The sequence below is a fragment of the Dermacentor andersoni genome, chromosome 3, assembly GCF_023375885.2.
Source record: "Dermacentor andersoni chromosome 3, qqDerAnde1_hic_scaffold, whole genome shotgun sequence".
In the NCBI taxonomy this organism is placed as follows: domain Eukaryota; kingdom Metazoa; phylum Arthropoda; class Arachnida; order Ixodida; family Ixodidae; genus Dermacentor; species Dermacentor andersoni.
Window position 1 is genome coordinate 171,776,159 of NC_092816.1, and position 25,354 is coordinate 171,801,512.

General features: G+C 45.3%; 1 protein-coding gene across 1 annotated transcript; it reads right to left on the reverse strand.

Annotated features, from left to right (window-relative positions):
* Positions 1 to 527: 527 nt before the first annotated feature.
* On the reverse strand, positions 528 to 23,355 carry LOC126524033 (lysosomal aspartic protease-like). Its single transcript, XM_050172409.3, has 7 exons — positions 23,266 to 23,355; positions 20,344 to 20,476; positions 10,079 to 10,202; positions 8,702 to 9,143; positions 6,376 to 6,520; positions 3,772 to 3,870; positions 528 to 888 (listed from the first exon to the last, which is right to left on the reverse strand). Exons 1-7 carry the CDS (start codon positions 23,328 to 23,330, stop codon positions 727 to 729), a joined length of 1,170 nt encoding a protein of 389 aa, XP_050028366.2. The 5' UTR covers positions 23,331 to 23,355; the 3' UTR covers positions 528 to 726.
* Positions 23,356 to 25,354: the final 1,999 nt, after the last annotated feature.

Consider the following 25,354-nt stretch of genomic DNA (forward strand, 5'->3'; position numbering starts at 1 on the left):
AATAACTACCCTCGTTATTCTTTCGCTACTGGTTGATCTCCTTTTAAAGTAAAGCGACCGCTCCCATTTTTCACAAACAAGTGTTTCATGGTGTCGGCAGAGGCACATATGTTTCGTGGCGTAAAGGTACCTATGCTTTTGACATTCGTGTATGTTGTTATCGTACACCCGGCCATAAAGCATTATGGACCATGAAATCTGCGAGAAAGCTGAATGATCTCCTGAACCTCACAACGCAGCCTATTATTTGCATTTCGGGCGTTGACTAGAATATGCTAACAGCATTTTCATGTATGTTATTACTGGCTACTCCTTCAGGCTGCTCCGGAATTGAACGTTTTCTAAGATCCTGTGGTCCGTAAACATTTGTGGCCGGGTGCACATGTGAAGCGCACCATTTCACCGCTATTTCGAAACAGACTGTTCTTACATCTACCAGCCTTATTCAAGAATTATCTGCTCATCCCAATAAAGAAATAAACAAAAATGTTGTGACGGCATTTGTTATATTATCCATCGACTGCCTTTATTTTGCCTCTCCGCATCTTAACGTCTCCCAAGGTAAACCCCACCAACATATTACAGAAGAAGTTCTCCTCCTCCGGAGTTGAATACTTAACGTATACAGGCTCGTAGATATCAATGTATCGATGTTAGAACTGAGCGTGCAGAATTTCTTGTCGAAGTTGCGCTCGGTGCATTTTGGGCTCATTGCGACGGCTTTCGCTATCGAGCATCGGCGAAGCCAACACGATCGTTTCCCCTGTCAAATATGGTGTAGTAACGACCGATGAACCTGTCTCCCAGAATCCACAGTGGTCCCAATGGCAGCGGTACGTCCATGGCAACGAAGCCACTCAGGCAGATGGTTGTGCCGTTCTCCGTCACCTGCACCAGCAGATTTAGCCGAGATCACGTGTTAGTGCCTGGAAGTGCTGTGAGTGGACTAGGAAGATTTTAGCAAATTGACCAACACTGCCCTGGGTGAAAGATACACATTTGAGCGCACTCTAAAACATTGGCGTTCTTCACTCTGGGCGTCGGTTCTTCACAAGGTCGGCTGCATCGTGACTGGCGACGGGGAAGCTGCAGGGCGTTATGATGGATGTAGGCAACTGGGCCGGCGGCACCCGTCGAATGATGGCGCACATGCACGCTGCCGGCCGAGCGCTGCCGAGGAGATAAAGAACGCCCTATCGCTTCCCCGCCGCCAGTCACGATGCCGCCGACCTTGTAAACTGAACGCCCGCTTGAGAGCAGCACGGTATCACTGTGCAAGCGCTCCGACACGTGGCTTTTTTCGTGTTTCGCGGGCTTTCTTTGCAACCCGGGAAGAAAGACTCCGTGAGATGTATCATGCAGGAAAAAACTCGATCGGTGGTTTCTGAAGGCGCTCTACTTGAAGCTGCGTATCATACTTGGGGTTCTTAGCCAATAATTAAAAGGCTGGGTATTTAAACTTAATTAATGAGTGAGTTATGGGAAAAAAAAAAATTGACTCAGTTATTATAGGTCAATGCGAATAGTACGCGCTCGGTTCAATGCGCTTCCGATGCGTCTTTCATTTTTAAACCCTTCGCTCAAGCTATGTGGAACACCATGTACAATACGCTTCTGTTGGAATGTTTTATTGCTAACTTCAGGGGATTTACCAAACTGCCGATTGCTGAAGAAACATTTATACAACATTCGTGCAGACACATAAAGACAGTATGGATGGTCCCTAATGTTGCGCTAGGTACGTGCCGATGTTCACAAACGTGTCGGGTGGTCAAATATGTGATAGTGGCTTCCGTGTTTAAAAAATACGACAGCCACGTTTAATCCTACACGAACTGCTGATCTCTGGACAATAAATAGCTGCAACCTAAGAAGGCGTAACTTTTTTTATTGAATGAGACAAACGCATTGCTAGCCGAATGTGTTCAAGGTAACAAATCAGCGCCTTTCTCTTTACAAGTGCTTTGATGTAACAAGATTACATGACAACTGCGTAAATGAGACTGTTCTTCTCTCCGGTTTGGTAGCCTCAAATACCCGAGGCTGCCCGAGCATGCCTCAGATGTCTGAGGGTGTAACCGCATATATATCCGATATATCCAACGACACCCTCAGATATTCGAGAATGCCTCTTCGAGAATTACGTGGCTGCCGGTATTGGGCCTACGGAAAACATCAGAGCAATCAGTAAGTGTGAGAAGGCAAGATCTTCAAAGTGATCTAGCGAAAAAAAAAACAAGGAAAACTGGACAAGTCCGAGGCAAACACACGCGCAGAGGGCTGTGTGCTAATATTGGTTTACTAGCTAGTTTGCACACTCGGTCCTAAGTACGATGAAAGTTCTGCGCCATTTCTTTGCGCTTTCCGTTAGGCGCTAAGTCAATATTGGCGTTGCTTTCAGAGCGCAACTCTTAAGCGCCCTTACCTGCGGCGAGCGTGAGCGTCGGCATTGTCACTCGTAACCGAGCTAACGAGCTCAACGAAGGAAGAGAGCGAACGTGGAGCGCGGTGGGAGATGACAGACGGCGATAGCGAAGAGAGCGCGGGGAGGAAAGTGGAGGAGGGTGCAGCGCAACTTGGGGTGGAAAGCGGAGGAGAAAGGTATGGCGAAAGCGTCAGGAGAAAGGCGTAGTGGCGCGCATGACGGGCTGAGCATCGACGATGACTACGAGGTGGCGCCAGAGTAGAGTGCGTCTTCTCTACTGAAATAAAGCGCTGCATAAGCGGAGGTCTGTCTGCGGCGGTTGCTGTGAATCGCGCCCACGCGTCACCCACCCGCTGCCTCTCGCGATCTCCCGATTAGCGAGGCTGTCGCGCTATCATGACTTGAGAACACGTGTAGAGTTGCATTAACACTTCGCATTACGGAATAGTAGTCGTCCGTTGAAGCTTGTGAACTGAAGCTTGTTTTATGAACCCTCCATGACTTTCATGACAGCGCCCGCTGTGATGAACTAGCGCCTACGTTGAACACTACCACTATATTTGCTACCCTTACAGTTTTCCTGATTGCCGGACTTGTTTGTACAGGATTACTGGTGAAAAAACCTAATAACACCTAAATATCCTCATCCCAACAAGCACACTTCGTCAACAGCGCGATTCCTTTAATAAAGCACATCTTAATATGAATGCTTTCATTATGGCTTTGGCGCGTCTGTTTGGTCAGTCTGAGTAAAGTGCAGTTTACTGCTGCGCTCTATCTAGGGTCGGTCCATTATAGTCGGCGTGCCGACCTTGGATGCATTGTCGTAGCAAAGGGGGATAATGACGGAGACAACACAACGCGCGGCCGCGAGGGTAAAGCGGTGGAGGTCTCAGTTTCTTGATTTTTCGCTATGGTGAAAAACGCTTTGTAGGTTATACTCAGTTGCATGGCATTCATTTTACCCTTGAACGAAAGCGTTGCTTTTCAGAGCCAAAAATGTGGGTTGGATGCGCGCAAGTTTTTGTTCAGCGTTTTCCGTGGAGGAATAAGGAAATTAGTATGGTAGGCTGAGGCAGCGTTAAATTTATCATTTTCTAGTTTCTGCTCACGTTCTACTGCAGTTACTTATGCTTGTGGCCCAGTGACACGCCACCCGTTAGCTGGCATGGTGGTGCGAAGATCGGCTGTGCTTTATGGAAAGAGATCACATCATTCCTTATGCACCGTGAGAGCAAAAAGATTTAATGTACGGAGCAAAGTATATTCAGCCTGTTGCTAATTAATGGGTGTTCTGCAGGTTCGCTTATGAAAGAAAAATCTACCACTAATTTGTAAACACTTACCTTGAAAACGTAGTCTTCCGGATCCAGCACAAATTCTCGCTTGTTGAGATTGAAACTAATCTTCGGCAAATGAGGTAAAGATTTGCAGTTCACGACATACTGTAATGAAAAAGAAAAATAGAACAACTGTTACTCTTTGAGAAGCGTAGGTTTCCAGGTTCAAAATTATCTATCAATGTGTATATATATATCCGCCGAGGGGCGGAATTTCAACAACTTCTAGCTAGCAACGTCGATAGGATACTTCGTTCTAAAATCATACGCATTTAGGGCACTCGGTCATAACTTCACTGTTGCGCTATAACAACATTGCCGTCACAACCAAAGCCGTGCTACAACGCAGAAGGGAAGTTACGAATACGTGCTGCAAATGCGTATATTACAATGAGCACCCTATCGACATTGCTAGCTGAAAGTCGTTGAAATTGGGCAGGTATTTCGTAGTAGTCTTTATTGAAAATGCCGACCATTGAGTTACAGTTCTGAATTTCGGTGTAGTTCCAAAGATGGTCGAAGGGGGCAATGTCCAAAGTTCGTGGGCAAGCACCCAAAATTTCACTGAAGTACATCTTGATCTCTTTATGTTCTTCTTTGATTTTTTCTGTTTAAATTCTACTAGAATTTCAGGCAACATAGCAAATACCTTCGTTGACAACAGTTCAGTCTCCTTTGATAAGTCTGGTGCATTGAATTACATATTATGTTGAGCAATATGGGGACATATGTTGAATAGCAATTGGGACTAGGTGATGCCACCGCGAAGCGCTTGCGGAGTGTCGATTCATCATCATCATCATCAGCCTGGTTACGCCCACTGCAGGGCAAAGGCCTCTCCCATACTTCTCCAACTACCCCGGTCATTTACTAATTGTAGCCATGTCTTCCCTGCAAACTTCTTAATCTCATCCGCCCACCTAACTTTCTGCCGCCCCCTGCTACGCTTCCTTTCCCTTGGAATCCAGTCCGTAACCCTTAATGACCATCGGTTATCTTCCCTCCTCATTACATGTCCTGCCCATGCCCATTTCTTTCTCTTGATTTCAACTAAGATGTCATTAACTCGCGTTTGTTCCCTCACCCAATCTGCTCTTTTCTTATCCCTTAACGTTACACCCATCATTCTTCTTTCCATAGCTCGTTGCATCGTCCTCAATTTAAGTAGAACTTTTTTCGTAAGCCTCCAGGTTTCTGCCCTGTAGGTGAGTACTGGTAAGACACAGCTATTATACACTTTTCTCTTGAGGGATAATGGCAACCTGCTGTCCATGATCTCAGAACGCCTGCCAAACGCACTCGAGCCCATTCTTATTCTTCTGATTATAGTGTCGATTATATTGCACGATATCACCAGACATTGTCAGTGAGAAGTACTGACACAATTGGCCCCGCAGAATGAATTCATCGGCCATTTGGGTTAGCAGGAATAAAACATGGAGGCATTAGATTATCAGAGAGGGGATTCTACACAACAGGTCTTGTGGTAATCTGCGCAGTTCCAGGTTCCGACTAACTGCATGTAATCAAATAGCTATGCACCGCAAGAATCTTATCGAACACTAGTAGCCCTGATTTATAAGAAAACGGAAATGCTGACAGGTATGTAAATAATAGAGTTGATAGCTTGAAAGGAGCACACAGTTATGTTTTACACATAAGCGGCACATTTTAGCTTAATATAGTAACTCGAGAATTAGGTGAGATTGTTTTAATTAGTTTAATCTGAAAGTGTTATTACGAGGGCGAATCAGAGTCTTTGCCCCTATTTTTAATCATCCAAACAAGGTACATGCAGGGAATTGCAAATATACGTACTATTTATTCTACGTACTTTACACTATTCTTCCACATAGTCCCCACAGCGGTTGTGACGTTTCTACCATCACGGCACTAAATCTAAATTTCCCCTGCCGTCAGTCTGCGACGGACATTCCCCGAACATTCATTGTCATGCAAGTCATCACGGCCTTATGCGAACTCGCACCTCCACCACCTCACACTTTTCAAGGCGAGACGCTTTTCCCCATACGAGGGTTGAAATTTCCCTGTGGATTTCGGCGGGTGTTCGTAATTTTCTCCACAGAAAACGAATCAAACTTCGTTGCTCGTACGCATTGGAGGGGTCAAGAACGACCGCCATCTTCAAAAACTGAGAGCAGCGCCGTGCCGCGGAGCTACCGCCAGATAAGGCCGACCCGGTCCGAGAAAGGTCCACCGCTGGGAACGGATATGTTGAGTTCGCATTTACAGCCGTAATGTGGCTAAAAAAAAACAGGGCCAAAGTCTTTCCGATTCGCCCAACTAATAAGAATTAATGGTATTAGAACTTATAAGGTGGAGTAAAAACTAAATATCAGCACTACACATAATGTAATATCTAAGAAGAATGACACTTGGCTCCCAGCTCCCCGTGGTTAACTATCACCCATCTTAATTTCGATTTAGTTAATAAAACATGAGTTCTTTTGGTGCTCAATACCACGAAGTGTGTGTTCGGTTTGCAGATATTTAAACTGTTTGAACTTCCCTAGCCGCAAGGAGTCGGCGACGCAACTGTCACTAGCTAAACGCGTTAGCATTTCAACTCCAATATAATTAAAATCTCACCTCTCCAGGCGAGACTTCCTTGGCTCTTATGCGCCTGTTCAGCTTATCTATCTCATCTGAAGGCCCGACGATCGCAGATGTCCCGGTGTCAGCGATGGCCTGGCAGCCTCGCTTGCAGAAGGTAGTTTTACCGGATATCTTTATTCTGTTGACAAAAAAGAAAAATTAGAATGGAGGAAACAATGAGATGCGCGAGAGAGCTAAGGCCGAATGAAGACATTATCGTTCTGAATGCGCTAGAACGATTTTTTTTGTGCGTCTCGTTATCACTGCCTGTAACTATGATAATCTATTGGCAATTAATGAAATATTCTTACTGGAACCAACGTACGAACAACGGCAACAAAATGCCACGAAAGAATGTCCTGACGATGACCAGGCTCCTTCAATAACGACTGATTCTAACCTCAGCCTTCCTTTCTTCTCCCAATGTCAATCACTGCAAGCTTCATTATTCCTGCGAACCATTTGGAGTGTATAACGGACTGCGATCACTCGCACTTGTCATGTTGTGCGCAATGCCCAAGAGTCGCGCATGGCTACAAGCAGGAATCATAAGTTCTCGTGCACGCTTCGGCCGCCAAACCGATAACAGTGCTTGCATTAACAGTGTTATTTGTGCATTGTTTTAAAACATTTGTCCAGGTCTCACTTGTGAAAATTTCCAATACTTTGTTTAGCAGTGCCCGGACTTTCACATCCGGTTGCTGAAAAAAAAAAATGTCGCTTATCTTCAAATATTCTAAAATACCGAATAGCTCCTTTTTAAATTCAAATACGAATAGATAATGCGTGGTATTTTATTCGTGTTAGGAACCTAATATGTTCGCCCACTCCCAGTCTATATTTATTTTCATTACTAGGAACTGCACTGCACTTAATGTTATTTGGGTGAAATACCTTTTCACCGGCGTACACGGTTTCTCTGCTAGGCCTGAGTATTCACGTATCTTCCTAACATGAAATGCTTGCATAAGTACGCCCCACCTTGATATGATGATTTTATAACTTACAGTAACGGACACCAGCTGAGACTGTAGTATCTGCTGACATACTAACCCTGTTTAAAATTTATTCAAACCTTTCAGATAAATACTCACAACTTATTTTTACGGTACCACTAATTTGAGGTAATAAAAGGATGCCGTCAGAGCGCTTAATCTCGGGTTGGCTGTGGAACCCTGCTAGTGTTGGCTACATTGGAAATAGTGAAAAGCAGTGGCGCATAGCAGCACGATAGTAACGTTAAATTTGCAACGTTTTTCGCCATAAGTGCGAGTGTTGGCAGCAGGTGGCACACGCAGGTAACAACATCAACGTAAACTGACCCACACATGCTATTATACATATATTACTGAAACGTGCGACGAGGAGGCACGTTTGCTTTGTGCCATGTGGAGGTACAGGTTTTGCTTTAATTTACGTTCACATCAGCGGTTATTTAGTTAGCCGACCCTGGCATCTCCCCCTTAATCTTCGCTGGCATCCTGTTGGCACATCTTTTTGGAGGTGCTAGGCCGAAATCCAGCTGAAGTGCGCTCTGTACTGTGAGCCACTATGTATAACTTATTCTAACTTCGTCATCACAATGAGATGGCGTTGTTGGCCTTTTAGCTAGCACTTCGATGAAATTGTGAAAGAGGTGTAACAAATAAACTGTCCCATGTTCCTGCTATACTATATTATTTACTACTTACCTGCTGCAATTTTATTACGAAAACATTTCGGCCACCTCCGTGAGATGTCGAATGTGCATGGACAAGGCGAGGTGCTCGAGAATGGCACAAACGCGTGGATGTTTTCTGCGACGCAGCCGCGTTGATGCTGCTGCAAGAATGGCTCGCCAAGTATCGTTACGTTTTGCATCGTTCGAGTTCAAAGTGTAGGCACACTGGCACAAACTGGAGCGTGCTTTATTCCGCGATTTTCAAACCCTCGCCCACAAAATTGTGATTGCCACTATATTATGCCTTTACTATACATGATTATGCAGGCATGGCAAGCATAATCATGCGCATTACATACATGGAGGACGCTTTGTTTGCCGCTTCCTAGGTGCAATCATGTTTGTCCTATTCTTTAAATGCCCCTAGTGACAATGTAAACGCAGTAAGTAATCGATACTTGCGGGCTATATAGTGAGCCATGATACTGATAAAGCAGCGCACTCGAAAGAAACGCGTTCAATTTGTGCGCGAACGTGTCTATTTCGAGTGCGCTGCTTCATCAATATAATGAAATAAAATGACATTACCAAATTTTGAAGCTAGACACACACGCGATTTGTCCCCGGCAGTGCCAAAAACCAGCTATCATGAGTTCTCACCCATCCATCTTGAACTGCCAGTAACCTTTCTTGGTCACCGGTAAGTAGGTGACGCGTCCCTTGTAGTGAGCCTTGTCGACTCCCCCGAAAAGCACTTCACCACCGCTGGGGTCACTGAGGTTGCGATTCAGGTAGAACGCAAAGACCCGCGTCACGGCTAAGCCCTGTGCCACCATGTTGTCGAAAACGGGCGTAACGTTCAGAACGGCGCCCTGCGGATATCCCAGACCCAGGATGCCGTCAAACTTCCCTATGGTGAAGGCCGGGCTGATCTCCTCCGTGACTTCGGCAAACATCTGGCCCTTGACGCGCGCCTCGCCGATCCCGAGAGTGTCGATGCTGAGCTCGCCCGCGACTGCGCCACTTCCGTACTCGATTTCGAAGTGGGTGCCGTTCTGGACGTACGTACTCGATCGGCTACTATGGTACTTGCGGTGCACACCTGGGCACAATAAGGTACACGAAAGGGAACATAAGGCCCACGGCAATATTACTATGCATAGCGTTCAGAACTATTACGAGCAGCAGGATGATTTCCACAATCATCCTGCTCAATCAGGGTTGGAGTCGTACCATCCTTTTTTCATCAAAAATTCGAGCTGCCGTTTTTCGTTCATTTTGCTGTAACATCGCTGATGTGACAAGACTGCAGCTGTTGCCAAGCGCCAGCGATGCAGCCGTGCAGGCAGATGCGACACTGATTTAAGTCACTGGTGGCGGAGACTGGCAGCTGGACACTGTTTTGCAAATCTTCATACGGTGCTACGATAAATTCCTAAACAAGCTTACTCCACATCTGGGAAAATATGCCTTAAGCAATGTCTAGGGGGCGAATCCGGCCCCGCTGAGTGCCACCTCCACAAGCGGTGACGACTCGGACTAGAATCGTCATACAATGAAATTTTCTTCGGTCTGGCAGCGCAATTTCGGAAGTTCGGCGAGTTGCTGCTGGTTCATTCGGGAACAGCGCGAATACGAGGGACGTGAGGTCGGAAAACGCTAGGCAGTGTTGTCTCCTCGGTTTTTTGGAATATGGAAGCTCGTCGTCTGCATGTCGGCGTCTAATAAAGCAAGTTCAAAAAATATCAGCAGACTGCAATTCATCCTGCACTTGTGTATTTCTGCAGCAGCTGACCCCAAAGCAGACAACGCCATTTTCCGTGTTGTGACCCCAATCATGGCTTAGACGAACGAGGGCGATTGTTCAGGCAGAGGAATGCAATCATCTCAAGCAACTAGAAAGAAACAATTACAAAGATATGCGTCGACAGACGTATAAAATGATTCCTTATGATACGATAAATTGGGCGCTACGTGTCACGGACGTGCAGTTTCTGTGCCTACAACAAGTAAGAAGCACTCCGCTAATTTACTCACGACATCCGGGGACTCTCGCTGGACACTTGCTGGAGGGCACCCAGAGGTTGGAAGAGCCAGTGTCGAAGATGACTGAGAAAACTTGAGGAGGTGTGCCCAGCGTGATGTTCCCGTAATACTGCGCCTGCACAGTTTGCAAAGTAATCTATGTTGTTCGTGTGCCATTGAAGGTTTCCTGCACAAATCAGTAGACGCCAACGTATCCTTACTGGACAAAGCGCTAACGTGTTATGGAACCTAGCTTGAGCGTTAGATCTCTGTGAAGATCCTAAATTTTCGAATGCACACACGAAGTTAAACGCAGTGCTGATATTTTATATGGAGAGAGTAGACAAAATCAAAACAGCATTCTTAGGTCTTCACAAGAGTAGAGTAAATATTGTAATCATGAGACAGCTTTAATTTAGCGTACGCTATACGCTATAACATAGCGTACGCTAAGCAGCGCACGTTTTCTACAATTTTAATTGGCCGGCGAAATCTTAGGATTACAGAGGCCATATGCCGTCGTTTCGGCTATTTCGCGCCTGTAGCGATAGGTGGCGCTCACATCTCGAATGTTTCTATTGTGAGGCTTCGACTCGTTCGAAACGAGAAGCGATCTCGAAAACACCACGAGGTTATCCATAATACTCTGTCGTCGAAGCGGTCTGAGACTAAGCGAAAGCCGTTGACACAGTCATTTGCTACGAACGAAGTGCATTTTACAAAAGCAACGCCAAATTCAACTCGAAGCGGGCATGCGGGACCGCCGCCATGTTTCCCGCAAACTCAGCAAACCACGCAAAAACGCTAACGCTAACTCATGTTGTGTTGCGTACGCCCGCTATACCCGCTATTTCGCTTAGCGTTCAGCACATGCGCAGTGACGACCCGGTATTTTTTAGCGTACGCAATGGTATAGCGTACGCTATACTAAAACTGTCTATTATTATAAGCTGGAAATGTGCAACTGTAAAGCTTTATTGTTAGACTGTGATTTAACTCTCAGTACGTATAATGTAAATCACTCTCGCTGTCCGGACACAGAAGATAAGGAGATAAAATTTGCCAAAAGGGTAGTCGATCAAGCGTACATCTGCTTTGCAAAATCTTGGATTTAATATTCTATTAGTAGGTTCATAAATAAGGGCCATCTAGCTAAGGGAAGCGCGGCCATTTGAATTACGGCTTTCAGCATGACCTTGTTAGGGATGTTGATAACTACCGTTTGAATAATTTAAGAAAGCTAACACGGCAACCTGTGTGCGCTACCTGACCCATGAAAAGTGGCTATATCGATGCACCTGCGGCTGAATTACAGCGCAAAGGACCGAAGGAAGGGAGGACCTCTTCTCAAGGGAAGGCAAAGCTGGCTGCAGATCTCAATGGTAGCCTAGCGTCTGATCAACACAAAACTGCATCTCTGTGAGCACCGCGCGAGGTTTAGCATGTTGATGGCAACGAAAACTTTGCTGATGCGGTACACGTGAGTGTACACTTCTGAAGCGGCACAATCTTGGCAAAGCAGCTGTGGAGCTGCGGCACTTGATTTTACGCCGTTAAATGTATCAGTACACTGCTGATATACGTATCACACGACGCCATGGTACATATGACAAGTCTGTTTTGATCCTTCAGCACCACTAGCAAAAAGTAAGCATGTGACACTATAATAATTGAATAGGAGCTGACAACAGGAAGACTAAACGTATGTGTTTTCATGACTCTCACATGCCTGTTACTGACTTGCTAACATAACAACTACATATCACTTTTTTACATGCGCTGAAAAGATGCAGCTGTGATTGTTCCCCTGTAAATATGTGCCAGCTGTTAAGCACCTCAATATACTGTGCTGAAGTGTCGCGAATACGAAATTGTCAAATGAGTGCAGAGGTTGCGGAGAGATATACGAGGGATGTTCCGAAAGTAGGTTTCGTCATTTATTTTCCAAGAGAAACTTTATTACTAAAGAAGTACACCATGGCATCATGAACTACACATCTCGCACTATTTTTTTTCCACGTAGTCGCCACCGACATTGAGACATTTGTCGTAGCATGCAATCACTTTGAAGAAACCACTCTGGCGACACTCGGTGCCCTGCGGTGCGAGAAATTTCCACACAGCCTGGTCCATCTCAGCATTGTTTTGGAAGTGACGTCCCGAGAGTGCAGCTATCTGTGCAGGGGAACAGGTGAAAGTCCGACGGGGCAAGATCAGTGCTGTAGGCTGGGTGATTCAATCTCTCCCATCCGTAGCGACGAATCTGATCTTGTGGGAGCCTTGATGTGTGTGGTATTGCGTTGTCGTCCAAGAGCGTATCACCTGCACTCAAGAGCCCTGGTCTCTTTTTCGAATGGCGGACCAAAGTGTGGTGAGGGTGTCGCAGTAGCGTTCTACATTTATGGTTCCTTCATGGAGGAAATCGTGATTTGTGCTCGAATAACCTCAGGCACCCGTCGGTCTGCTGCTACTCTTTCTTCTTCGGCACTTTGTACTAGCGTCATTCCTCCTCCGCTGACGCTCCTTCCGTCGTTGAACCAGCAACGCGTGTGGATTCTTATGTCGATTGTTTGATTCATCTGGTGTACCGTCTTCTCTTTCAAAAGATTACAAACCTTACTTTCGGGACGTCCCTCATACATGCCTAATTTTACCGTTAAAAGCTTGTCGTCTTTAACGGTAAAAATTGTTCATTGCTAGCCCAAAAAGAAATTTTTTGTGCCATAGGTGACTATAAATTTCCATATGATGCCAGATGCTTTTGTTTTTATATAGTGGTTTCAAAGAGAAAAACTAATTTTATTGAAAAAATTCCAGGTCATTCCGCCCTGCCAAGGTAAATGACCAGCGGAGCTCTAAATATCGTGGTACAAAAGCTTGTGGTAAAGACTTGATTGCGATACTCATTGTCGCATAGTAACGATGGTCACAATGACTTTGTGGCCGCTATGATATATACACTGATCGGCATACTCGCAACTGCAAACACATTTTTTTATATTGTGGGTGGTCGACTGAGCCAGATCGGTGTGGCACCACAAGCGAAATTACTCAAACAGGAAACGCGTAAGCCACTCCCTTTTTGATCCCGACACGTGCACATTGTAATCACCGACAACACATGTTGTATGCGTAATTCCAAAGAATGTAAGCACTATTCGTTTCACTTTACTGAGTGATCGTACCCTCTGCCTCACGGAGCTATGAGCGATTGCATTTTCAGCTTGCTTACGGCGCTATGATTGCTTATGGAGATATGAGCCATTGACAATTATAGTTTCTGTGTGCGGACACGAAAATTCTCTGGCACCCTAACCCTATACAGCTGAGCTGTAAAAAGTATATTGACTTCATTGTGCTATGAAATCTCTTTTCATGCGATCAATATACGCATTTGCGTAACTCCGAATGTAAAATTTACCTGCTGCGTTTAAAGAAGTTGCCGTGCTTACATATCTATTGAAGTACATTTTCTGTACTCCCGAGAAAGCAATTCACATTCATCATCCATCCAATAAACCGTTGTGTTATATCGTGTATTCCTGTGACAATCAACGAATGCCAGAGGATAGACGCTTATATATATATATATATATATATATATACATATATATATATTACACCGAGAGCTTTCAAATGACTATGCGTACTTTCCAGATTGACTGAATTATTTAGCTTAGCTTTGTTCTTATATATCTGCTGTTTTTATGCATTAACATTGGCATAACAATTGTGCAGTGCTCCTTTTGCTGGGCGCTGCTTTTCAGGCCAACACCTTGGCTTTATCGATTAACAGACTTAGATGGGCTAGTTGGTTGCTGGCTTAATGGAACATGGTTGTACCGGCGTGTTTTGAGCACACGACACAGAAAGAATGCCCACAGGGCATTCGCCGACTGTCCTGTGCGCATTCTTTCTGTGTCTTGTCCTCAAAACGCACCGTTATAACCACGTTCCATCAAAATGACTTTATCGGGTTGAAAACATGTACATTGTCTAAATTGATGCTACAGGAAATGCGCAAAATGTTTTAAGAGCGTGGACACTCCCAACTGCACCCAACTACACGCAACACTGCTGTAAAACTAAAACGCACGAAGAGCTGAAATGCGGAAATCATAAAAAAAAGGAGGACGTGATTTATGGCCACCCAAAGATTGTGCAGTCGCCATATGTCAGCCCAAAAGAGCAAACAATGCGCTGACACTGATGTACCATCTGAAGACAGATAAATCACTTAAGCAAGGTTTCACATGTATACTTCGCTCGAGAAGAGCTGTTCGTTTTCAGGAAGTGATAATTGGGGACACTGAGTGGCTGCTGGAAGCGGTTGCAGACCATTTATCTTGGCAAACAGACAACAAGACACTGGTACTTGAAGCATCGCCAGTGCTATGTTTAGCACCATTTCCGTTTTACTGCGCAACGCATAATTACCTAAATAGGCAACAGAATTTGAAGGGACGGGGATGAAATGTAAAAGTGATCGGGCGCTTCAGTTTACGCGCAGTTTAAAGAACTTCAGGTGATGAAAATTATTCCGCGGTCCCCCACTGCGGCGTGCCACAAAATCAAATCGCGTTTCTGGAAGGAAAACCTCAGAATTACATTTTTTAGAGTTGTAAGGAAACGCTGTAGTGTGTATGGTGTAGCACGGCCACTGTAAGTTGTTCTCATGGCCGAGGAAACATACATAAGGAGTTAAAAGTGGCATGGTGAATAAATGCAAGATGGTATTATCCATGCTTCAACATTTGCGGGATAATTGGCAGGGCCATAATTAGTTGGGGAAACCGACACCCTCTTGGGCAACTTTGACCAAGCGAGTCAAAGTTGTTCGCAGCGCAGTGTTCAGCGTGTAAGTCATTCTGACTTTTCTCGTCCCAATAGATACTGCTTCGCTGTGCATTATACTTGTGATCGAGCGTTTTGGACACGCGTTGTTATTGTCGTGAGACCACGATGGGCATTGCCATCCGCACTATCGGGTTATTGCTCATTCGTGATTAAACGTACAGCCATAAATAAATAAATAAATAAATAAATAAATAAATAAATAAATAAATAAATAAATAAATGCCCGGGGTCCCATATGGCGAATACTTTTTTCTTCGCATGGACTCTATAGATTCAGGCTTAAATGAAGTGGTACAGCCTGGGTGCGCCTTATCGACGAATGGGATGCACTGAGATAAGAAGTAATATATATATATATATATATTTTCCTGATGGTGGTGGGCTCTAGACTTTTGCCATCGACTGTACATTTCCTGCATGAAATGTGGATGTGTTGTTTTGCTTGACATCATATCAAATGAGCAGAAACATTGATACCCATTCGCTTGATTTGCACTGTAAATGAATTGAGAATGCAACGTGTGTCCAAGCCGGTTTTTTTTTTTCATTTTAATTCAGCAGCAGCGGAAACCGAATCAAATGCGAGCAGCGCACTGGAGGCACCAAACTTGAGTGGCGCCCACAGCAATTCTTTGACGGACGCCCACTGTCAATTCTTTCTGATTGATCTGGAGGAATAGGAATATAAATGAAGCCGCGCAATCAATTTGTGCATGTGCATGCCTTCATGCCGTTTTTATGAGTCTTTGTTTGATTGTTTGTTTGTTTGCTGTTTGTTCGACCTCGTAGCAATGGCCAATCGCTTATAAGTCGTGAACACTATCACGCTACCAAGTGCCAGGGTGCGGGATCGAATCCCGGCCGTGGCGGCCGCATTTCGAAGGGGAGGATATGCAATAAAGCCCTTGTCCCATGCATTTGGCGTACGTTAAAGAATCTTAGGCATTCCAAATTATTCCGAAGTCCTCCACTACGGCGTGCCTCGTAATAAAATGGCGGTTATTGGAGCTAAAAACCCCACAATTTAAAAGAAACCCCCATCAGCTGCCAAGCTGCACACAGGCAGGCCGGTGTGCAGTGCATATCGGGAAAATTTCCGGAGCAAGCACACAACTTCCTCCAGGTTGTTTATTTTCCTTTGTGTCCTGATTATCTCTTATTTCCGATTCGTGCTTCAATAGCCGACTAGGTACTCAGGAGAAAGAAACAACGAGTGAAGTGTCCAGGCGTTGCCCCCAAGTATCGTCACCGTTGGCAGACAAGAGCTTACGCGTGCCGCTTTTTATGCCCTATTGCCACTGCTTTTCGTGCTTTTAGCATCGTACAGAGTACAAGTATCCGTTGTATGAGCATAATCAATAGACAGTGTACTGGATGCTCTGTTTAGTCCGTTTATTGGGGAGGCAACGTGTACATGATGAAATATGTGGGACACGGATTAGGTTGGCTGGCCAGAGCATGTCACCTTTATTTTAATTACGTTTGTGCACTGTGGACGTCATTTGTCGCTGTTCTGCTGTCACTGTATAGGGACAGCTGCGCGCACTGCTTTCATCCGCGTGTGCTCTTCGTGAAGGAAAGTTCAGATGACCAACCCGCTCTTGGGTGAAACTGTGCCGTCGCAAATCATCGTTCGACCCGCCACCTTAGAAATGCACTGGCACGGAGGGTGAGAACACGAGAGGAGGCAATGAAACGAGTGCGCCAAATTTATGCAGGTAAAAGAGGAAGAGGCGTGCGCAGAATCTTCCATAATTATAGCAGCAGCCCCTGCTTCTTTACTCACCGCAGTGGTTCAGTGGGCTGCGGGGTATTGCTCTTGAATTCGCCGATGCCCGATTTGGAACTGGTGCTTAGAGAAATCAAGGGTTCGACGAAAACTCGTCTGGTCGGGATTGCTCAGTGATAGTTAAAATGGACGCTGACAAAAAATATAAAAGAAAAGGAAAGAAAGCAAGACGTTTCGGCTCCAGGTTCCCAATGACAGCAAACGAAATATTGAGACGATTATGTACGTGTGAATAGATGGTGCAAACAACGGACAGAGCACTCCAATCAGAGCATCACCAATCAGGGAAATACACCATATACGGCTCCGAAATCTCATCCGTAGACTCATATAAATACCTCGGCATAACCTTTTCAACTAACCTAAATTGGTCACATCATGTCATTAACTTAGCCAATGCCGCGAATCGAACCCTCGCTTTTTTCCGCCGGAATCTAAGACTTCCTCCCACATCAGTAAAATTGTTAGCTTATGTTACATATGTCCGCCCTAAGTTAGAATATGCGTGCTCTGTCTGGGATCCTCATCAAGATAACCTATATAATACACTGGAACCTATTCAAAACCGTGAAGCCCAGTTTATCTACTCTGAATATTCTTATCATGCAAGCGTGTCTGAACTAAAAACCCGTGCCGGTCTTACTAATCTATAATCGCGACGTCTTATTTCTAGACTGTCTTTTTCACAAATTCTATCATTCACCACTCCACATTTCAGCTATATTGCCAGCTCATCGTCAGACCAGCGGCATTAACCACAGCAAAGCCGTGCATCCTCCCCCGGCGCAGACTACCTCTCATCTACGATCATTTTTTGTGAAAAGCGCCAGGGACTGGAACGGTCTATCTGCCGACGTCACGCACTACTCCGACGCTCATCACTTCAAGGCTGCTCTCGAATCACTGTTTTGGTAAACTAAGCCCATCCCTCATGTAATACCCCATCTCTGGGGCCTTTGAGGTATAATAAATAAATAAATAAATAAATAAATAAATAAATAAATGGAAGGAAGGCGGCCTTCATTGCGGTTCAGCGTGGTATCAGTAGCCTGTATTAGTAGCGACTCGAGATGCAAACGTGAGATTAGATTACTCTCGGTGGCTAGCACATGCGTCCTACCCCAGTCAATATCATGCTCTTCTGACATACAATACTCATCAAGAGCGTTAGAAGACACTTTGTTTTTGGACATCATAATAGCGTTCCTTGATGCGCCTTTGAAATTTTGACCCGTCTCGGCGATGTAGACGTGATTACAGTCTGCACAAGGAATATTATACACAAGACCTGGTTGCCTTCCTTTCGGAAGCTTGTCTTTGACATTTTGCGAGCTTTTAGGTTTTTGTTTTTGCTAGCACGTATGCAACGAGCACGTCAAAATAACGAACTACACGGGCTAAGGCCTCGCCAGAAACGGGGGCATATGGTATCGTAGCACGTTTACGAGTAACAAACGTGGTGGAGGAAGCGCTAGGCTGGACGTATAGGTGGTGCTGTACGGAAGCCACAAATGAAGCAGGATGGTCGCTAGGTGAAAGTTTATGGAGAATGACTTCCAAATCTTTTTTTTAAGTCTTTAGGAGAGCTGCAGGTTTGATGCGAACGTTGTATGAGGGATGCGGCGACGGAATGTTTCTGTCAAGCAGGATGAATTGACGCAAAGACCAAGTTGCGACCCATGTGCGTAGGTTTTCGGAATACATTGAAACGAAGCCCTGTCCCTTCACGTTGCACCATACCATCAAGAAAAGGAAAGCGACGATACTCCTCCAATTTAACCGTAAAATTTATGGCCAGTCCTATTGAGTATAAATGTGACGAAAAAGCCTCCAAGACATCCTTTATGAAGCAGAAGCAGCCATCCACGTATCTAAGAAAAATTCTTGGTTGTGGCACTTACGATGCTTAAAGACTCGTTTGTTTCATGGCACATATGGACAGAACAACTGCATGCCGTTCCGAAATCGCGCGGAGAACTTAGGCCTCCTAAGATATTGACACGTGTACTTATATTTATCAGGCGACCATGTTTCGCCGCCTAACAAATCTTATCGCACAGCGCGGGACGCGCCTGCATGTATCCGAAGTTTCTGGAAAGTTATCGATGCTTCTATACGCTGTCAGTTGTCGCCGAACCTTGTGTTATCTGATTTCATCGCGTGACGCGAATGGTGTAGAGCTTTGTGGAAGGCACGCGTGTCCCAACGTTTAGTCTGGAACATTCGATGACTGCTGTATAAAAGCCGACGCGCTTGACCCGCTGATCAGATTTTCGATGATCGCCGACTGTGTTTGCCGCTATCGTTGTGCTATAAGTGTAGCCTGTTTTGTGGGCACAGGTTCGCCCAATAAAATTTAGTTTTGTCGTTCACAGTATTGGTACTGTGTTCTTCAACGTCACCACCACGTGACACTATGGTTAGCGTGTTCGAACCCACTAAGTTCCGATGCTTCTGAATGACTTTTATATAGCTAAGTGAAGGAAGGTAAATGAATTTTTTTGTATAGTATTATGGAATAAAACGATAAACCGGCGAATTCGTTATTACCAATCTGTTTTGAACAGCTCATGAACATGCTTGGAAATTGGAAATGGGCTGCGTAGAGCACTTTTGCAGAACAATATAACATACTAACATTAATAAACTATCGAAGCTTCACCGCTTAATAATAGTGACAGTAACGTTACTACTATATTCAAAATAAGACTCCCCGCAAAATTTTATGGAGATGACTCACGAAGGTTTACGGTGCATTTATTCATATTATCGGTGGTAAACAAAAAGGTGCAGTGGTGATGTATCCCATTTTTACGTCGTTATCTTTCTTTAACACACAAACTGTGTTAATTTTATTTGCGTAATTGTGGCATGAGTCTTTCCATCAATATTTTCACACTCAGCCACCTATGTGTGCCAAAGTGACTTGCGGATTGATTTCTGCATGCTGCCAGGAAGTACATGCGGCTGTGTAATTTAAACCCATAAACGGCGCTTCATCCTACTCTATAATTTGCATGCAGAACCTGTAGTTCATATTTCTTGTGAACGTAGGAGAGAAGGGGAGAGAGAGAGAAACCGTTTAAGGAAGGAAGGCAGGGTAACCGGTAAAGCGTCCGGATGGCTACTGCACATGGGCAAAGGGACAGGAGGCAATACAAGGAGGACAGAGACAGGGAGATAAAAAAAAATTAGATTGTGGGGCGTTACATGCCAAAGCGAAAATTTGACTGTGAGGCACGGCTTAGGTGCGGGAATGCAGATGAATTTTGACCAGCTGGGGCTCTTTACCGTGCACCTAATGCACGGCACACGGGCGTTTCGGCATTTCGCCCCATCGAAGTGCTGCCGCCGATATTGGGACTTGATCCCACAACCTCGTGTTAGCAGCGGAATGCCAAAGCACCTACGCAACCACGGCGAGTGAAGACAGAAAGACCATGCTTCCTCAATGGACGCACGGCCAAGTAAAACAAAATGTGGTAGAGGGCGACTGCAAAGGCCTGTAGACAACAAAAATTGCAGTGAGTCCCCTCTGAGCCATGTCCAATCTTGAACGGCGAATTCCGTGTTAGATTTTGACGGTCAAACAAAAGTGGGTGATGTAATCCCAGCAACGTGCAATACTTACGTTGACGTAATTCTTGAGCGGCTCCATGATTGGTCCCTTGGTGTTACTCGAATACAGAGCGGGAGGTACGTTGAATGGGCTGCCAAGCTTTCGGTACTGCTCGTGAACGTTTTTGACTCTGTGCAGTTGCACCCTAGAAAACAGAACAGCAGGATAAAATGACTGAAAAGAATACGAAAATCTGAAGGGCAAGAACTTTCAATAGTCTCAACCATACGAAGTAACAGATAATGAAGCCAGAAAACATTCACCCACAGTTAAGATGCTCCTTATTGCGAAAAATGGGCACAGATCTATACCCGTTTTCATTTCGTGTGCCAATATTTTGTATTGTGATTATATAGGTACACGGCCTATACAGCGGAAATTAACTACAAATAGATTGGAATAGGTTTGAGTTATAACACCCAATTAGGAAGAGAAAGCTATGAGTAGCTGTTGCAACTTCACGTGTCTTCGAAGAGCGCGCACCTTTTATCGCCTCATCTGGCGATCCTTCAGAGTTCGGACTATCAGTACTAACACGTGCTCCTTCCTAACTTCCTGCCACTCGGCTACCTATAAATACGCTCTACACCTTTGAATAAACGTTGATTTTGTTCTACTGACTATGCTGATGCTTCACTGGTCTGGCGTTACTGCGAGCATGCCATGGCTATGCTACAGGGGCGACGAGGATGGACATCGCGCATGCAGTGAAAATCGACGCTGAAGCGGAACTCACGCAGAACCGAGAAACGAAGGTCATCATGGCTCACCTACTTCCGGACTTCGAAGAAGGCAAAGAGAAGTGGAAGCTGTACCTTATTAAAGTAGAAGCATACTTTGAAGCGAATACGATTGAAGACTCCCCTAAGAAAAGAGCATTGCTTGTTGCTGCGTTAAATATGCATACGATCCAAGTGCTGGCAGCGAAGGTGGCTCCGCGCAAGCCAAATGCGTTGACGTATGAAGAAGTCGTCGAAGTTCTGTGTGAGCACTACAGTCCCAAGAGACACAAAATCACCGAAAGCTAAAAGTTCTTCAGTCGTTGTCAAGCGGAGGGTGAGCCGATTAATGAATTCCTAGTAGACATTCGCCGAATAGCTGACAATTGCAATTTTGGCAGTGCTTTGGATCGCATGCTACGAGGTCGCTTTGTTTGTGGTATACGGTCAGGTGCCCTGCAGAAGCAGCTACTGGCAAAGCGGGAATTAACGCTACAAGAGGCTGAAGCGATGGCCCTTGCCGCTGAGGCTGCGGATAGTGATGTAACACAGATGATCGGACCGGCAACGACACCCGTGTTAAAAGTACAGGCGTATCAAAAAGAAACTCTGCTGGATGAGAGGAGGGTTGCCGCACGTCAAGAATGCGCAAGGTGCCATGCCACGAGAGCCATGTATCTGGTTTAATTCTACTCTAATTGCCATTTTATGACACATATTGTTTATCATTTCAAAGGTCACTAATACCAAATCAATTCAGTCTTTAAAAAATGAGAGATTATTCTTTATCAAACGTTATACACTTGTAATTCTAACTTGCTTCTACCTCTCAAACATTAAAATAGGCTCCGGCTAAAGTATATAACTGTGTTTCAACCGTTTTGAAGTGCCCGGCAAAAATTTCCATTAATCAATTAATCGATAAAAGACCCTGCATCGAAAGCGATTATCCTATGAAGGCATGAAACGATCGATGGTTAATCCCTAATCATATAAAAGTTATTTGACCATCCCTACCGCCGTAACGATCCGTTTAAAGACCAAAGGCGATAACATGGTCGCCGCGCGCTTTATGCTGTGTGGACGAGTGATAGCGTGCGAGGGGCAGCAGACGACTCAATCTCGCACGCGCAATGAAGGAAAGAGAGGAAAATGCAAACGGGACAAAAGATGGCCCAAGGCACCGGGGGCACGGGAGCGAGGGGGCGGGGCGTTCTACTCCGGTTGCTGCTGCGTTTGGTGCGGCCAAACGGGCGCTATTTTGAAAGCGATATGTGATGGCGACTAAGTAGGTGCGACGATGGCTGAAAACATTGTGTTTAGTTCGTGTTCGAGCGAGAGGCAGCACGAAGGTCAATTCACTCGCTGCTGCTGCTTCGTTTCCTCTGCCTAACGCTTTGACAGCCAGTTCTTGCGATCATCGAGTGAGTTGTGTTAATGTTTGCTTGTGCGCACGTGATGTCATGTTGGTTAGTTTAGCTAGTAAGCGAATCTTTACAAATCTATACGGTTGATAAAACAACTATTCTTATTTCGTACAACTGTCTACTAATTTGCTGTCGCAATTGACGCTTCGCTTTCAGGGCGGAACTTTGACTTTCCTTTAGTATGAGCTATCCGGCAGGACAGCAGCACCCAGCCAGCAGGCACAGTCAGAGACATTTTGGGAAGGTTCCGAAAGAAAGCTTCGCTTTAAGATGCACACACAGAGGAACAATATAGCAAGTTCCACAGCTTCTGAAATAGTTTAGAGGCCCCTGAACACAATCATGAACACAATCAGTCCACGATAAGGACAGTATCACAAAAAAGGCAAAAAATGTAGCTAAGCAGGTGAACAAGGTGAAGTGAGTACAAGAATTCTAGGAGCTAGGTCTGGGTCTGCTACATTTGATGATATAGTATGGATGCATAGAACAACGTATATAAATGTGAGCTAGCATACTTTTTGTTAGTTACGTGCAAGCAGAGAAAACTTGTAATATATCTTAAATTTCATGTCTCAGTATAAAATAACACATTTTGAAAATTAATCCAGTTATTTTTAAAAGAAACAGAAAAGATGTCTGGGTATTCTGCCGGTATTAGGCCGCATAGAGGCGCAGTTAAAGCTTGCGTGGAAACAAGGAAAAAGCAGTGCCCTTCTGTTTTACAGTCGTACAGAAGTAAAACGAAGATATGCATCAAGCTGCGCATGCCAGCACCAGCGTCTCACCTAATCAACGCCGAAGCGGCCCCGATGAGGACCGCGCCGACAGCGAAGTTACGTAGTATTTGCATCCTCCTGCTTGGAGGTGACTAGAACGCACGCGAGAAACACTGGCAGTGAAGAATGCGATCGCTTTGTTGGCGGTTTATGTAGGCCAACGTTTAGATAAAAGCGTCACGTGCTTGCCTGATGCCGCAGATATCAGAGCTTAAATCACGCTTTGTTGCTTTTTCTCATGATCGAGCTTGCGGTCAGATTTCGCAATCGCAGGCCCTGCGGCATGCCATCACTCTGTCGGACACAAAGAAGTCGGTGGCGAATATGCAAAGGCGGTGGTACGTGCTTGCTTTGCCCAAAAGAACGTGATTAAGGGTTCGAAGAATCAGCATTTCATCTGCTATGGAAATCAACTTGCCCTTGCGAGCGGCGTTATCACAGTGTGGGCTGAGTGGGCGGGGGGCGTTAAACATGGAGCAGGAATTGATGCACACACACAAAAGCAAAAAGAAATAATCGCTTTTGCTTTACCAGCACAAACGTAGGTCACTGAAAAACAACTCCACGATCGAGACACCTTGCGCGCGTTGGCGGACTTCTTTCACGCTCGGAAAAACACTTTTATGTAGCACGGACTGCGTAATAGAAAGCTGTATCGGGAGTTTTTCATGTTGCTCTACAATTTTCTAATCGACACTTACCATTTAATTACAATATTTCCGAAGTTGAATAATTAAGTAAGACTAATTGTGCGAGTAGGCGAAATGCGAAAAATAAACTGAGTACCTATTCTGATGTGTCACTTTTAACAGCCATGCTGCTTACTCTGATAAAGAGGCCGGCGAACGTGCTCAGCAACATCTCGCCGAGCGATGACGTCATCGCGCGCACCTGCACAGCTTCATCGTAGCTTTGCCTCGCTGCGACGTACGGAGGCCACGCATCCGCAGATGCGGGTGTAAGTCTCGTGAAGTCACCACGGGGGTATAAAAGCAGCTCAGCTCCGCCGCCGCGCTATACAGACGGAAATTCAACGAGAATGGACACTCGGTGAAAACTCGCTACAGGAAACACGTCACGCGTAGTGTTTGATTTATTTATTTATTTATTTATTTATTTATTTATTTATTTATTTATTTATTTATTTAGCATACCCCCAGGGCCAGTACGGCATTATAGAGAGGAGTGGTTACAAGCAAAGTGGGTAAATGCAACAAACGGGAGCTAATAAAGCAGACAAGCATATATATATATATATATTGCGACACGCTGATGAAGAAGTTGTTTAATCATCGTCAGAAGACGACGATGTTCTGGGCTTCGCGCACTGTCTACCATCTTGTCTGCTGATATAATTACTGTGAATATTCTGTAACTACATGTCGGACTGTTTTTAACCCCGTAACATTTTTGGTGGAAGTTGCGGGATCATTATCAAGACGGATTTACGCAGCGGGCGCTCCTTGGCTGCATCTACAATGCCAGCTCAAGGTGAGGATGCTTCGGGCCCGTCGGCACCCACGCCCACCATCATTCTAGCACAACCCCGCGACCCAGGAACCCTTTCTGGCCCTGACGACAATGATGCTGAAGACTGGCTTCAACTATATGAGAGGGTGAGCGCCAGCAACCACAGGGACCAGACCATCATGCTCGCGAATCTGATATTTTACCTCGTAGGCACGGCACGCGTCTGGTTTCAGACCCACGGGGAGGAACTTACCAGCTGGGACATTTGTAAACTAAACAGAAACTCAAATATTTGTTTGGCAAGCCTGTTGGACATCAGCGCGCCGCCCAAAAAGACATCGCTTCGCGTGTCCAGACGTGCACAGAATCCTATCTCACTTACATCCAGGACGTGCTCGCTCTGTGCCGCAAAGGGGATCCGAAGATGTCCGAAGCTGACAAGGTTGCTCATGTCATTGAGGGCATAGCAGATGATGCCTTCCATCTCCTTGTCTTCAAGAATTCTTCCACTGTGCAAGACATCATTCCCGAATGCCGGCGGTTTGAAGAAGCCAAGAGGGGTCGCATTGCCCAGTCATTTCCCCGTCTTCCCAACACGGCTGCTACGTCCACCTGCGAAGACCTCCGC